The sequence below is a fragment of the Trichosurus vulpecula genome, chromosome 2, assembly GCF_011100635.1.
Source record: "Trichosurus vulpecula isolate mTriVul1 chromosome 2, mTriVul1.pri, whole genome shotgun sequence".
NCBI classification, from domain to species: domain Eukaryota; kingdom Metazoa; phylum Chordata; class Mammalia; order Diprotodontia; family Phalangeridae; genus Trichosurus; species Trichosurus vulpecula.
Window position 1 is genome coordinate 21,717,179 of NC_050574.1, and position 16,407 is coordinate 21,733,585.

Here is a 16,407-nt window from a genome sequence, read left to right on the forward strand (position 1 = left end):
ATAATGGAATGTTATTGTGCCCTAAGAAACAAATACAAAGAATTCAGAGAAACATGAGAAGATTTAAATTAACTGATGCACAGTGAAATAAGCAGACCCAGGAAAACAATGTAGTCACTACAATAATTTAAATGGGAAAAACAAAAACCCAAACTGAGTCATGCATAATTACAATGACCCAGAAGAGATGAGAAAATGCACCTGCTTCAATTTTTGCAGAGGTTAGGAGCTATGGGTAGAAAACACACAGGCTCATTTGATGTTTTGGTAAGTTTTACCAAATTGTTACCCTCTTCCCCGCTCCCCCAACCCCAATTTAAAAATAAAATTCTTTGTTACAAGGACTGGAAAGGATAGGAATACATTAGGAAATGAGGGTGATATAAAAACAGAAGTTCATTGATGATTTGTTAAAAATCATGCAAAAAAATTAACATATAATAGTGGAAAACAGTATTGAAGATTTTTCAGCAAGAAGGAAAGAGAATGATGAAAATCCAGCCTAGTTTAATCTGGTAATGGTGGAAGATTCTGATTAGAGAAGGTAGAGACGAGTCAAAGAGATTCCCAAGGAGGCTTCTAAAGAAATCCAGGCAGTGATAAAAAGCTTTGATTTCAGAAGGTGGTGGCAATGAGCCCAGAAGAGAAGGGATGAATGAGTAATATTTCACAGGAAAAACTGAGTAGCTGGCGGGGGGCGGGGGGGAGGAATAGAATGAAGGAGGGATAAATCACAGTGCAATATGAGGTGGTGAGTCTGGTTGACTGGGAGGATGATTACACACTGACAGAGGCAGCCAATGGAGGAAGGAAAGCCGGGGGAAGGTGACTGGTTTAATCTGAGACTTGAGTTTGAAGTGACAAGGGGAATCTGGGGGAAATATGTAAGCAGTTGGAAATGCAGAACTGGAACGTGGGTGTGAGGACAAGAGATATTATTTGGGAGTCATAAGTATAAAAGTGAACTTTGCTGAGATGCAGAAATGAACGAATGAACGAACGTCATTCATTAAGGAGTTACTATATGCCTGGCCTGCATTGTACTAAGCTGGGGACAAACACACACGTACATACATGTACATATGTACACACACATATATACGTATATATACACATATGTCTGTGTGTGTGTATGTGTGTGTAAAGAGAGGCAATCCCTGCCCTCAAGGGGCTTACTTCTAACAGGGGGAGACAGTGCACATAAGGGAGTGATAGATAGAGAGTTCTGGTCTGGGGAGTCACAAGGATCCACAGTGTTTTTGTCTTTCAGTTGTGTCTGACTCTTCATGACCTCATTTTGGAGTTTTCTTGGCAAAGATGCTAGAATGGTTTGTCATTTCCATCTCCAGCTCATTTTTACAGATGAGGAAACTGAGGCAAACAGGACGAAGTGACTTGCCCAAGGTCATGCAGCTAGTAAGTGACTGAGGCTGGATTTGAACTCATGAAGATGAGTCTTCCAGATTCCAAGACCTAGCTGCCTATCCATAGCGTAGGTCAACAAAAGAAACCCAGGAATTGATACAACAGCTGAGGTTTTAGTCTTTCCATTTAATGGAAAAGTCTAAAAATCATTAGCAAAGCAATTACCAGTTTACCACACAATATATAAATTTAATCATTTTCCTATGATAATTATGCTACAAATAGCTGACATTTATAGAGATGGCACTTTAAGGTTTTCACAGTGCTTTACATTTATTATCTCTACTGTTGAAATTGCTTGCTGATTGGTTTCCCTACTTCTAGTTTCCAAAATTGCGATCCTAAAACACAGACTACTCCCTTCCTCTGAAATCCACCATGGTTCCCTATTGCCTCTAGAACAAAATTCCAGCTGCTCAGCCTGGTATTGAAAGCCCTTCTCTATGTGGTGGCCCCCTCTTTTCCATTCTCATTTCATCAGGCCCTGCCATGCATCTGCTGTTGGGATTACGCCGTCTTTCCTAGCTGGTCCTGTTACGCCTGGTCTCCCATGGCCAGAATGTACTCTCTCCTCACCTTCCCCTCTCAGGACCCTTTAAAGCACAAGCTCAGGTGCCACCTCCCACACCTTTCCCTCTTGAGTTTGCTGTGTATAATGACATACACAATTTGGTTTGGCTTATGCAGCTGTGTTGATCTAATTCTCTCTCCCCATGCCCTCAAGTAGGATGTACAGTTCTCCAAAGGCAGGGTCTATTTAATTTCTGTCTTTAAACTCCCAAGGCCTAAGTTTGGTGCCTGAAACAAGCAAACATCCAATAAGTTTCTATTCAATTGACTCCCTGTGGGAGCATCTCCAAAGCAATCTGGATCATCTTTTGAAAGGGAGGCATATTTTCCCGCAGAGAAAGACAATATTTCACCATACATTTTGTCTGGGAGTCTTATACAGTTGTGGCTCTTTGAACCTGGCAGAAATTCAGTTCCACAAAAGGACAGTATAATTAAATTATTTAAATTAATTTAATTTTAGTTATTTAAATTATAATTTTCAAGTGGCATTCAAATTCATTCTGTACCTACCTGCTTGCTGAGAGCAGGGACTTTCTCACTTCTGTATTTACCATTTCTTGGGAGTTCCCCCTTCTTCCCTCCTCCTCCTCTCGTATCTTTTTCAACTATTTTCTTTACTCTTGTTTCATGTGAAAAAACTGACTTCCTTTCCAAGGCAATAATTTTTTACCTACAGCACAGTGCTGGGCACATAGTAGGCCCTTAATAAATGCTTGTTGATTGATCTGTATAGTTACAATTGGATTCTGGTCTTTTCTCTGGACCACGCTTTTATGCCTACAGCTAAAGGCATCATGGTGCTTTGGAAGACCTACTGAATTTGAAGTTGGAGGACCTGGGTTCAAATCCAAGTTTTACCACCCAATAGCTCTGTGACTTTGGGCCAATCACTTAACCTCTTTATCTGTAAAATGAGGGAATTGAGTCTTCCAGATTCCATCAGGCTCTGAATTTAATCCCCTCTCATCTAAAATTTACTAGCCTCTGCCCAGTCAAGGGCCTCAAAGCTATTTGCTGATGATCTATTTCTCTGACCACTGGCAGGGCGTCCAGATCTTGTGTATCTGCTAAACCATATTAGGAGGTGATGGAAAGGCCCGTCTGGCTGCCAGTTGGAGAGTCCACGCTGTCTCCTGGGGAGTGAGGGAAACAAAAGGGTGTTGTCTAAGGAAACCTAGTGAGGGGAGAGGTGGGGAGACCCCAAAAGGAAAAGATTGTGGGCTCAGCAGTTTGACCTCTCAATGGAAATTCATAATGAGGAGGGCCTGGAAGGGGAAGGAGGAGAATGAATGACAGCCAATGATTCCTATCTGCGCCATGGAATAATACTGGAGGGGAACCGACCATATAATGCTTGGCAGGAGGAAAACAGTGACATCACAGATAGCAACAGGCCCTGGCTGATGACCTAAAAGAAGGCATCGTTTTATTTCCCTTCATCGATCTTCTCCAACACAATTTTAAATGGTTCCCAAAGGTCACCATCTCAGTGGGCTGCGGGATTTACAGGAAGGAAGGAAGTTTACTATGAAACCAGGGAATGAAGGCCAGCCTAGGCGCGGGTGGTGCAGAAAAAGCAGCATCGGACCGGGAGTTGTTTGAAATAGGGCTCAGCCATTTACTAACCCACTAGTCTTATTTCAGGCACCGAGACTCAAAGGCTTACTAACTTACCATCTAACATGACCTTGGGGAGCATCATTTAGCACTCTCTGGGCTTCAGGTTCCTAATCTATAAAACAAGGGGTTTGGACTGGATCAGGGGTGGGGAACCTGCGGCCTCGAGGCCACATGTAGTCTTCTAGGTCCTCAAGTGCAGCCCTTTGACTGAATTTCAAACTTCACAGGTTCCCCACCCCTGGACTAGATGGTCTATATGAATGTTATGGGCACCTAGGTGGTGCCATAGTGCATAGAGTGCTGGGCCTGGAGTCAGGAAGCCTCATCTTCCCAAGTTCAAATCCGGCCTCAGACACTTACTAGCTGTGTGACCCTGGGCAAGTCACTTCACCCTGTTTGCCTCAGTTTCTTCAGGAGATAGCAAAACCACTCTAGTATCTCTGCTGAGAAAACCCCAAATGGCGTCACAAAGAGTCAAACACAACTAAACAACAACAAATAAATCTTTCAGTTCTAGATCTTGTTATCATTGTTCATTTGTGTCCTGACTCTTCCATACACTAGGGATGAACAAGTTCTTAATTTGTTTGGAAGAAGTGAATTATTTTTTGAGCCCTCGAATAAAATCAGAAGATACACCAAATGTATTGGCACTGGCCGAAAGAATTAGCCACATCTTTGGTCTATCAGAGAAGGGATTGTAGAAAGAAAAGGCAGTCAAGCTTCTGTAACACCCGGAGAAAGCAGCCCCCTTAAGTCTGTACCAGAGGGAAGTGGAGGGCAGATAGGAATGAGACCAAGGGAGTATGGACTACCCCCCTTCCCCCCTCTGATTGATCAAGGCGTGACCTTGTGAATTCTGGACTCCCCATTGGCATCAGTATCAGTGTCCCTAAAATGGCAGTGGTTGATGGTATTGTCTTCATTAGGACTGGGACACATCAAGGACAAACTAGACATTCCAAGAAGAGGCAGCTTCAGGATTGACTCTAGGGGATGAGCAGAGGGGGACTGATTCAGAAGCAGAGCTGCACAAGGAGCAGGGAAAAGGAAATTCCAGTAACCAGAAACTGTGAGTTATCCTTAGGCCACACATTTCTTAAGTTTGAACCCACTCTTGCTAGATACCTGGTGTGGGGAACACTATGCCCCTTGGCCTGGGGGGGGAATGCTTTACACCAAGGGTTCTTACTATAACAGTTCAATATAGAACCCTTTGTAAAAACTAACTGATATCAGCTGGTTAATTGATATTGGGAAGCACACTGGATGGGAGCTTGTGAGCAACAACACCAGAAAAACCCAACTCCCTCAGGGTTACTGCTAGAACCCTGAGGCAAGAAGTAGTCAGTTATAAGCTGGAGACCTAAAAAAGGTTTGAGTGGGGTTTGGGAGAGAGCCCAGAAGAGAGCTAGAATTCCATGACACTCGATTGCACATCATCACCGAAAGGGAATTGGAGTATTTAAATCCACTAGTCTTAGTTTAAGTGTTGAGACAAACACAGATCTCAAAGGCGATCCGATTTTTCTCCTTTTCAAGCAAAGAGCTGGATGTAGCCACTGGCTTCTCTTTTAACTAAAAACTCGTGTCTCTCAAAGTAATAAAGAGCTACCGGTACAGATAGGGAGAGGAACAAAAATGAGTCCTCAGGTCTCAGCTGAGAGGCAGTGTAGTGCAGTCCTGTGCTCAAATACTCTCTCTGGCATCTACTCTGTGACCATGAGCAAGTCACTGGTCCCTGAAACCTCAGTTTCCTCACCTGTAAAATGGAGGTGACAGCTGTAGTACCTTCCTCACTGAGGGAGATTACTAATGTAAATGTTAAATTTAGACCAAATACTTCAGGGAATCCAGTAGAATGTAAGCTCTTGAGGATAGGCATTCTCTCTCCTCTCCTTCCCTCCCTCTTTTCCTTCCTTCCTTCTTTCCTTCCTTCCTTCCTTCCTCCCTTCCTTCCCTCCCTCCTTCCTTCACTCCCTTCCTTCCCTCCTCAATCCTATCCCTCCTGTCAAATTTGGGGAGAGTTGCAATCTTAGTTGGTTTGAGAGCAGGAATCTCTCAGTCAGTTTCAGTGAGTATTAGACCATCTTCCTGGTCAAATCAAAGGTGGAAAGCCAAACAGCATTAAATGGAAATGAAACCGATTGTACACAGCTTTAATACCAGCATACACCTTTAAAGCAACCCAACAGACGGTGGGACATTTTTCAAGAAAGTTTCAAAGGGCAGCTTAATTTTAGGATGTGTAATTTGCTTTTTTCTCTCCTCTCTTTCCTTTCCCTTCTTTTCTTTCCCTTTCCTTTCCCTCTGTCTCTTTTCCCCTCCCTCTCTTCTCTTCTTCCCTTCCCTCTCCTCCTTTCCCTTTCCTTGGGGACCGAGTCTCCCTGTTACCACTCAAGCTGGAGATATAGGGGCAACTCATGGACTGGTTTCCACTGCTGATTGGCAAAGGAGTTTTGACCTACTCCGTTTTTACCCGGGAAGGAAACAAGCATTTATTAAGCACCGACTGCATGCCAGGCAATATGCTAAGAACTTTAGAAGTATCATCTCGTTTGATTGTCGCAACAGCCTTGAGAGGCAGTTGCTTTCATTATTCACATGTTACTATTAAGGAAACACAGGCAGGTTAAGTGACTTGCCCAGGGTCTCACAGCTAGTAAGCATCTTAGGCCAGGTTTGTCCCTTCTTAGGCAGCCTGGTGCCCCCCCCCACTTCTGGGTATTCACCATATTGGTGCCATGCAGCGCAAACCTCCCCGAGTTTACAGTAGCCTCAGCCTCCCCAGCAACACAGATTACAGGTGAACTCTTTTTTTTCTTCTAAAGAGTAATCAAAACTTTGAAACTCTCTAAGAGATCAATCACATTTAATCTCCATTAACCTCTTGGTATAATTTAATTCAACAAGGATTTATTAAGTGCTTATTATATACCAGACACTGTGCTAGGCACTGGGGGGGGGGTTACAAAAACAAAAATGAAACAGACCCTGCCCTCAGGAAGTTTGCATTCTACTAGGGAAAAGCCAACATGAGTTTACGTATGTCAATATGAAATACTAGAGCAGGCCCATAATTACACTAAATAAAGAACTCCCAGTGATAAAACTCCCTCTACCAATGAAGAACTATACCAATTCTACAATTTGTAGTTTTAGATAGGCACCTGGGGCATAGAGAGTGACTTGGCCAAGTTCACAAAGCCAGCATGAATCAGAGGCCAGCCTTGTTGAATACCCAGTTTTCTATCCACTAGGCCACTCCCCAAATTGGCGACATATTTGCAAAATAAACAGTTCTGCTATAATGCTTACTTTGAAAAAAGTCAATTTGTTCCAATGACAGTGATATATTAGGGAACAATTTGAGCATAATTAGAATTTCCCGTTCGCTTATGAGTGATTTTGTCCCCAAGAAAGTGAGTGATGGGGGGGGAGGGGAGAGAGAAGCCAGCAACTGGAGAGATTAGGACAAGGGAAACCAGCATCTGAGAAAGAATGGGAAGGAACAAAAGGAAATGGTGCCTGCCCTCCCACAGCTTCCACTCTGTAGGGGCAACACAGCACATATACATGTAAGACGACAACTCTGGGAATCAAGAATGACGCGGATCCTGACCCCAGCCTTGGTGCGGTGGAAGCTAAGGATTCTTAGAGGCCAAGGGGAGGAAGGAGATCGGTTTGGCTGGAATTTAAGAATTCACAGGGAGAGACTAATGTAAAATCAGGCTGGCAATCAGGGGTAAGATGGTGAAGTGTTTAAAATGCCAAACCAAGCGGTTTGTAGTTTACAATAATAACAATATTGAGCTGGCATTTACACAGCGCTTTCTGTTTTACAAAGCACTTTACAGATATAATCTCATTTTATTCTCATAACAACCCTGGGAGGTAGATACAATTAGTATCCCACTTTGCCTGGTTACGATGACTTGTCCAGATACAGGAGACAGTTAGGAAGTATCTGAGGCCATGTTTGAACTCAGATCTTCCTAACGACATGCCTAGAGCTCTATCTACTGTCATCCAGCTGGTTTATTTTTTTTTTTATCCCTGGAAGACTAGCTAGATAATGGGTACGTTATCCTGGGAATTCTTTTTCAAGCATGGTTTGAACCAGCTGACCACTGAAGTTTTTCCCTACTCTGAAATTCTGGGACATACTTGCAAATGTATGAGAAACTTTTAAAATGACCTACTTGTGAAAAATCGGTGATGGTTCTATTCCAAGATGTTAGTAGAGACTGGTCATAATAACCACTGGCATTTATACCTCCCTTTAAAGTTTGCAAAACATTTCCCATACATTCTCTCATTTGATCCTCACAAGAGCCTAGGTAGGCGCTACAGATATGATGATTCCTGTTCTATAAATGGGGAAATTGAGGCTCATAAAGATAAAGTGACTTAGAAGGCTACTGAGGTCTTTTCCAACTCAAAAATGCTCTATCAGTCAACAAGCATCAGTCAAGTGCTTACTATGGGGCTAGGCAAAGTGGATAGAGTACCAGGTCAGCTAACGTGGAAATAAGTTTTTCATGACTTCATATGCATAATGGATGTTGTATTTCTTTTCTTCTCAATGGGTAAAGTAGGGAGTAGAGAAAGGGAGGGAATTTAGAGCTGAAAATAAAAATGTTTAAATTAACAAAAATGTTTATTGATTGAAAGAAATGCTAGAAATTGTTATTATAACTAGTAACAATACCAATAATTTTATTTTATGCATTTAAACACATGATTCCAAGAAGGGGTCCGCAGGCTTCACCAAACCATTAAAGCGGTCCATGACTCCAAAAAGGTAAGGAACCCCCATCTTAGACTGTGATTCTGTGATTTGCCCAAAGTCACACAATTAGTACCAGAAGGGACATTCTAATTTAGGCCTTTCCTGACTCAAAGCCCCCTCTTTCCACTGTTGCTCAGCACCTCCAGGAATGTGGAGGACAAGCCAGCACTTTTTTGACTAGCTAAAAGAGGCCATTCTCTGCCTCATTTCTCACCTAGCCTTAATCACTGAATGGGTGTTGCCTCAGTCAAACTGAAACCTGAGAAAGATCTTAGTTTAAAAAGTCTCCCACTGCATCCAGGACCATCTCCAGTCGTACTGATCTATGTCTGGCCACTGGACCCAGATGGCTCTGGAGGTGAGAGTGAGGCTAGTGACTTTGCACAGCCCTGCCTCACTTAAATCCAATTCACTTGCAAATCACGGCGTCACCTTCCTGAGAACAAAGGACAAACGATAACAGCCCAAACTGTTGGACTTCACTTTCTACACTCTCTAGCCTGGATCTTTCTGAGGACAAAATACACACATTTTCCAAACAGCTGGGCTCTCATCCAAAGCCACACCTTGCATCTATGAGCAATCTCATCCAACCCAACAAACATTTATTAAGTGCCTACTGTGTGCCAGGTGCTTGGCTAGAAACCAGGAACACAGAGATAAAAAATGGTGCCAAGGAACTTATGGCCAGCTCATGGGAACTACTCAAATAGAGACCTAAGGGAAGAGGCGTCCCTGTAAGATAACAGAAAACATGGCTTCACATAAGGCAGCCTGCTCAGATGACTTCAAGGATGAGCTGATGAGTTGTAGAAAACTTGGGAGAGCAGCAACAATGGAGAGAGACTAGCCAGCTGTAACACTCCACACTGTTGGGGCTCACTTTGGGTCAAGGTGGCGACATTATCTTTGTTGGTGGTGGTAATAATTATTGATAATAAATAATCAGTCATTTTCTTCCTTCCTTTTTCCTTCCTTCCTTCCTTCCTTCTCCCCTTCCTTCCTTCCTTCCTTCCTTCCCCCCTTCCTTCCTTTCTTAGGTCCTTACTACGTTCCTTCATTCGTTCCTTCCTTCCTTCCTTCCTTCCTTCCTTCCTTCTTCCTTCTCCCCTTCCTTCCTTCCTTCCTTCCTTCCTTCTTTCCTTCCTTCCTTCTTCCTTCTCCCCTTCCTTCCTTCCTTCCTTCCTTTCTTCTTCCTTCCTTCTTTCCTTCCTTCCTTCCTTCCCTCCTTCCTTCCTTCCTTCCTTCCTTCCTTCCTTCTCCCCTTCCTTCCTTTCTTCCCTCCTTCCTTCCTTCCTTCCTTCCTTCTTTCCTTCCTTCCTTCTTTCCTTCCTTCCTTCTTCCTTCTCCCCTTCCTTCCTTCCTTCCTTCCTTCTTTCCTTCCTTCCTTCTTCCTTCTCCCCTTCCTTCCTTCCTTCCCTCCTTCCTTCCTTCCTTCTTTCCTTCCTTCCCTCCTTCCTTCCCTCCTTCCTTCCTTCCTTCTTTCCTTCCTTCCTTCTTCCTTCTCCCCTTCCTTCCTTTCTTCCCTCCTTCCTTCCTTCCTTCCCTCCTGCATATATGTGTATGTATAGCTATGTTTATGTATGTATATATCTGTATTATATATACAGATATATACATACATAAATATACATATATACACACACATGTCAGCTATGTGGCACAGTGGATAGAATGTCAGGCCCAGAGTCAAAAAGACTCCTCCTCCTAAGTTCAAATCCAGCCTCAGACACTTACTAGCTGTGTGACCCTGGGTAAGTCACTTTGCCCTGTTTGCCTCAGTTTCCTCATCTGTAAAATGAGCTGGAGAAGGAAATGGCCAACTGCTCCAGTATCTCTGCTAAGAAAACCTCAAACAGGGTCACAACGAATCAGACACAACCGAAGACAATTGCACAGCATGATATATTATTAATAATAACAGTAATAATTAACAACTCTTCTTTAAAGCATAACTTATTGTCCATGTTACAGGAGGTGGGGATGGGTGTGGCGCAATAAAGGAATACCCACCTGAGGGATGGATGGTGTCCCTCAGGGGGATTTGTGTCCCCTGAGTCTGCTGTGGGAGCTGTTAAAAGCCTGCTAGTCTTTAACCTGAAACATGGGCAAGTGGATTCTAGCAATAACACCGATTGGGCTAGAACCAAGGGGTGTGCTGGTAAATGTTTAACTGACTCGGGGAAAAAATACATATAGGTATGATGCCTTTTTGAGTTTAATGAGTATTATGTACATTTTCCCCTCCACTTTCTTAAGTCTTTTTTGTTGTTCAGTTGTTTCAGTCATGTTCAACTCTGTGACCCCATCTGGGTCTTCTAGGCAAAGATACTAGAGCGGTTTGCCATTTCTTTCTCCAGCTCATTTCACAGATGGGGAAACTGAGGCAAACAGGGTGAAATGACTTACCCAAGGTCACACAGCCAGTAAGTGTCTGAGGCCAGATTTGAACTCACAAAGATGAGTCTTCCTAACTCCAGACTCAGCACTCTGTGCACCATGGCACCACCTAACTACACTAAGTCTAGACAACCAATAAAACAATAAATCAAGCCCTGATTTGTAGTGTTTGCGTAGGTGTGAATGCTCACACTGAAAACGGAACAATCGCTGTCACTTTAGCCCACAAGTGTTGTGGTTAGAACCCCAACCCTAGCAATCTCAGAAAGGTGTAGCACAGGCTTGGGATGATCTGCTGCCACCAGAATTGTACCCAGTCAAGTCAACAAACATTTGTTATTCGGTGCCAGTCATGCTGTCCAGCACTGGGGATACAGAAAATGGTAAAAATCATGGTCTTTGTCTTAAAGGAGCTCACCTTCAACATGTAAACAATATGGAAGACATATACAGAGTATGAAGATGAGCAGCTAGGTGGCACCATAGTGCACAGAGCATATGGCCTGGAGTAAGGAAGACCTGAGTTCAAACCCAGCCTCAGACACTTACTAGCTGAGTGATGCTGGGCGAGTCACTTGACCTGTTTGCCTCAGTTTCCTCATTTGTAAATTGGAGATAGTGATAACACCTACCTCCCAGGGATGTTGTGAGGATCAAATGAAATAGCTAAAAGTCCTACAGAAATTCTAGTTATTATTAGAAGCTTATATCCTGTCATTTTGATTCAATGACAAAAAGCTGATATTTTATCCACCCGTATGACAGTCCAGTTTATATAGAACATAACAGATATCAAGATAGTGACTTGTCCCAGGATGGTTTCTATCAGAACCCCATTCAAAAAAAAAGATGTTGATGATGATGATGATAATAATTAATAATAATAACTGTAGAAAGATGATGAGTTGTCCCAGGACTGCTGCCATCTGAATTCCTTTGAACAATTAGTGCTATGTGCCAGATATTGTGCCAAGCACTTTACAATTAACACTTCATTTGATCAAGATCAGAATAATTTTCCAATATGAAGCACTTTATTTTTTCCAAAGTGTTTTGCATAAATTACCTTATTCAAGCCTCATAAGAACCCTGTGAAATAGGTGCTAATATTATGTTAATTTGACAGAAGAGAGAACTGAGATCTAGAGGCCTAGGGGGTCTGTGTCTATTCTCCTTGGACACATCCATAAAAGGAAGAGAGGCAGAAACAGGCTCTGAAAAGGGCAGACATAGCATTCATGAAGTTGGATCCTTCATTTTCCAATACTGAAAATAACACATATGTAATCTGTTATCAATACTGGACCAGCCAGATGTCAGCCAAGGAATCTCTGTGATTTAAAGAGAAGCTGGAACTGAGCCTTTCAGAGCATAAGGCAAACCTCTGTCCCTTGGCCCCAGACGTTGTTTGTTAAAATGAGATTGCAAAGTAAAGTTCAAAATCCCCTGAAATGTGGGAAGGCTGAGTATGGGGAGGGGTGTGGCACCTACTAATAAAATAGTCCGGAAAGGAAACGCTGCATGGATAGGTTAAATCAGAAGGACATTAGCAGTGTCTCAAAACATTAACAACAAAGAAATTGCTTTCTGAACAAAAGCATACTGAGGGATATTTTCTTCCAGAGGAAAAGAGCTGGCATTGTCTTAAAAAAAAAATGCCAATACTCTTACGTCGTGTGTATTCCTTACAAAGGAATGTTGTCAGATTTACTGTTCTCCCTGGAGATTCACTGTCAATACCAAGAAGGCCATGCATAGCTCTGCCTGTACCAAAACCCAATAAAACAATATTCTTTACAGGAGACAAATACAGGGTAAAGGCACCCACGGAGCTAAGGCCATGTTTTTTTCTGTACAATTCCATCTTGCTTTGCGGAATGTGCAATTACCTCCAGTGATGCCTTAATTTCTTCCCTTGAACTGTGTCAAAATGCCTGGTTTTTCTTTCTTTTGATTAACTACAAGGCTAGAGGCCTGTCCATTTGTTAAAAGGCATACTGAGCAAATAACACATCCCTAAATCTGCCCTACAGGGATAACCACCATTCATGAAGCTTCCCTGGGATGGGTGGCTTTCCATTTGAATAAAAAGACATCCTATGAATCTCAAGAACAGGACAGAACAGAAAGATTGTTTTTCTCTAAAGCTCTTTGTTACTGGGAATGTCCCATTAATAATATGGGGAAGGGGGAAATCCTGCCCTCCAAAGTTTTGCCTTTTGCTAAAAATTATGCAGCATTTTCTGCAATTCTTAGAAAGAAATATTATATATGAAACATCCATCTAGTAAGCTCTCTATTGTACAAAAACACAGGGTGTTTTTATTTGCTCCTTCTTAAAAGCAAAATCTACTCCTAACCCCTTTGTCATCCCAATTGTGAAATTAGCTGTTTCCGATCCTTTGCCTTATACAACAGTGACTATAAAGGAGTGGGAAGTGTTTGCTAGTTAACTTCTGTTAAGAAAAGAAAAGCGGGATTTCACAAAGCCTGTTTTTCTCACATTTGTGCCTTTTTAGTTTTTCAACAATAAAATGGTGAATTTTTTAAAAAATGAAATACTGAACCTTAAAAATATGACCCTCATCACAACCCAAGTCATTTCCCTGGAGTCCATTATTCTTTGGTACATTGAAAGATTTGCAAATTCCACAATCATTGACACAGATCACAACTCTTCTAAACCTTTCCATTCCATACAATCTTTGTCCTGTTTTCCCATAAATCTTCCAAAAGGTTAAATAAAGATTACTTCCTTCCAAACCTAATGCCACCATAAAAGGGAGGAGGGGAAAAATGAGCATTTACATAGTGCCTACTATGTGCCAGGCACTGTGCTATTATTATCCCTATTTTACAATTGAGGAAACTGAGGCAAACAGAGGTTAAGTGACTTGCCCAGGGTCACACAGTTTGCAAATGTTTGAGGCTGAATTTGAACTTTGTTCCTTCTCACTCCAGGCCCATTGGTCTCTCTACTGTGCCATCAGCTGCCTCAAAGCCAGACATGACCTGGTTGACCTAACAGCTGTCAGCCCTGTTCTTTGACAATACTATTATAAAGGGGTTCCACTGTAATTTCTTGAGAACTATTTGTAATTAAAGTCACAGGAGTCATAAAAATAAAACTGGGGACTGACTTTTCAAGCTGGACAACCAAGGAGTCTCCAGACACTTGACAAAGGTGTCTACAAATGACAATCTGCTTTCTTGATTCAGACAGAGCAGAGACTCTTGGAGGTGGATTTCCAGACAGGGAAACTGAGGCTCAGAAAGTTGAGGTAGGTGACTGCTGGTTAATGGAAGAGTAAAAACCAGTAGAGTTTTCCATGGCACACAGTAGGTGCTTAATAAAGTTTACTGACCGATTTTCTACTATATTCTGCTCTATCTTTAAGCATCATCCCCCAGTCTTCAATACACCATTTTACACTAGCATAAATCCAGGGCTAGAAGGGATGCTCTAATACAACACCCTCATTTTATTGGATGGTCATTTTTACATGGAGGACAGAGATTCAGTGACTTGACCAATGTCACACAGGTAGCAATAGGGCGAAGCCAGGATCCAAATCCCAGCTCCTCTGGGTTCCAACAGTCTCTCCACTGTACCATGTAGATTGCTTCTGAGGCGTTCCAGCTTAGGGGTTCACTGCAACACTAAGGCGACTTGAGAGGCAGCCTGGTACAGGGTAAAGCGTGCTGGACCTGGATTCAAATACCACCTGCCATTTATTTGCTTTGTGATCATGGGCAAGGTACTTCGCAGGCAACCTCTTTGGGCCTCAGTTTCCTCCTCAGTAAAAGAAGGGGGTTGGGCTAGATGGCCTCTGAAGTCCCTTCCGCCTCTAAATCCATAAGGGAAAGGGCTGTTTCATGTTTGTCTTTTTATCCCTCGATGCCCGGCAAGCAGTGGAATGATTAAGCCTCAGATCCACGCCGGGAAGGGGAGGGGCCGGGCAGCAGGTATTTCCACCGCTAAGGGGAAGTCTAGGCTACCTGATGGCCCTGAGCGACACACCCTAGCCCCAAGAGGGTTAGAGCAAGGGCTGGAGAAAGGGGACCTGGGCTCTGTAGAGGAATGGCCCAGGGAGGCGCGATGTCAGAAGAGGAAATAGAGGGGACCTTTGGAAAGGGGTGGAGAGCCAGCCGGAGGTGGAAGGGACAAAGGCTGAGGCGCCAGAGGCAGCCGAGCAGGCATCCACCCAGGAGAGGGGGACCCCCAAGCTCAGCACCCTGCCCTAGGGAGCCCCTTCCCCGGGAGATGCCCTGCACAAAGCTGGTTTGTTTGGCATCCTCCTCACCCCTCCCCGCCCACCTGGATGGCGCTTCACCTAGATCCCTTCCCTCCCTTCCCAGCGACCCCGCCCCTCGGGGAGCCTAGGGTGTCGGGAAGTGGCCTTACCCTCCTGCACCCCGGGCAGCCGGGCCCGGTCAACGTGCAGCCCGCTCATCCTGCCGTGGGAGCTGTCCCCGCTGCTGCTATTGCTGCTGCTGCTGGCGCCGCGCGCTCTTCTCCCGAGCTCTAGCTCCAGCCGCCGCGCGCCTGCCCGTGCCTTCCTGTCCGCCTTCCTGCCTGCCTGCCGGAGAGATGGGGGAGTCGGAGAGGCAGCGAGCGAGCAGGCCGCGGAGGCTGCGGGGTCCGGGTCCAGCCACAGCTCCGCCCGCCGAGCTGCTCCCCCGGGCCACAAAGAGGTTCCCACGCCCCGCCCTCTGCAGTGCTCCCCGGTGGTCCAGTAGCCGTGGGAGCTCTGGTCCTCCGGCCGTGCCCCCTCTCCTCTGAATCCCCCCCACCCCTGTCCCCCGGACCCTGCCCGACAAACTAACCCGGCTGCCACCTAGACACCCCTGGGATCCCAACGTTTGGTCACACCTCCTTCCCACCCACCCCCTAATACACGGGTGGCTGCTGAGAATTTTTCTCCCCAAGTGGGGACTTCCAAAGGCTTGGGCACTTCAGGCCTTAGGAGGGTCAGCGACCCCGTGTTTGCCAGCCCAAGTCCCCTCCTGCTGTTTCTTAGGCCCGTTAGGACTTTCCATCCGACAGAGATGGGGACTAGAGAAAATGCGATTTGTGTTGGAGCAATACACTCAACCTGGCGTTTCTGGGCTGCCACTTTCGGGGTGGAGGGGTGGGCAGAGAAGGACAATGAATAGGGAAGAAAGGGGTGGGGGAGCTTGTCGGGGGAAAATGGGAAAGATCACCATCGTCGCCTAATTTTCCAGAATACTTTTAAAATATAATGATTAAAAAAAATCATGCCTCCCAACCCACCAAGTCATCTCCAGGGTAAAGATTCACTGTTCTTCCAACCATTCTTAGCATGGCCTTGTTATTCGGTACTGTCTGACTCTTCATGACCCCATTTGGGGTTTTCTTGGCAGAGATATTGGAGTGGTTTGCCATTTCCTTCTCCAGCTCATTTTACAGATGAGGAAACTGAGGCAAACAGGATAAAGTGACTTGCCCAGAGTCACACAGCTAGGAAGTGTCTGAAGTCACATTTGAACTCAGGTCTTGTTGACTCCAGGTCTAATGCTCTATCCACTGTGCCACCCAGCTGCCCCTAAGAAAGTCTAACCTCTTCATTTTACCA

General features: G+C 44.3%; 1 protein-coding gene across 1 annotated transcript in view; it reads right to left on the reverse strand.

Annotated features, from left to right (window-relative positions):
- Positions 1–15,516, reverse strand: part of LOC118835834 (coiled-coil domain-containing protein 50-like) — a 54,962-nt gene extending 39,446 nt beyond the window's left edge. The window contains exon 1 of the mRNA XM_036743115.1: positions 15,216–15,516. Within this exon, the coding sequence (XP_036599010.1) occupies positions 15,216–15,264 (49 nt within the window). The 5' untranslated portion in view covers positions 15,265–15,516. The remainder of the gene's footprint in view (positions 1–15,215) is intronic.
- Between the last annotated feature and the right edge of the window lie 891 nt (positions 15,517–16,407).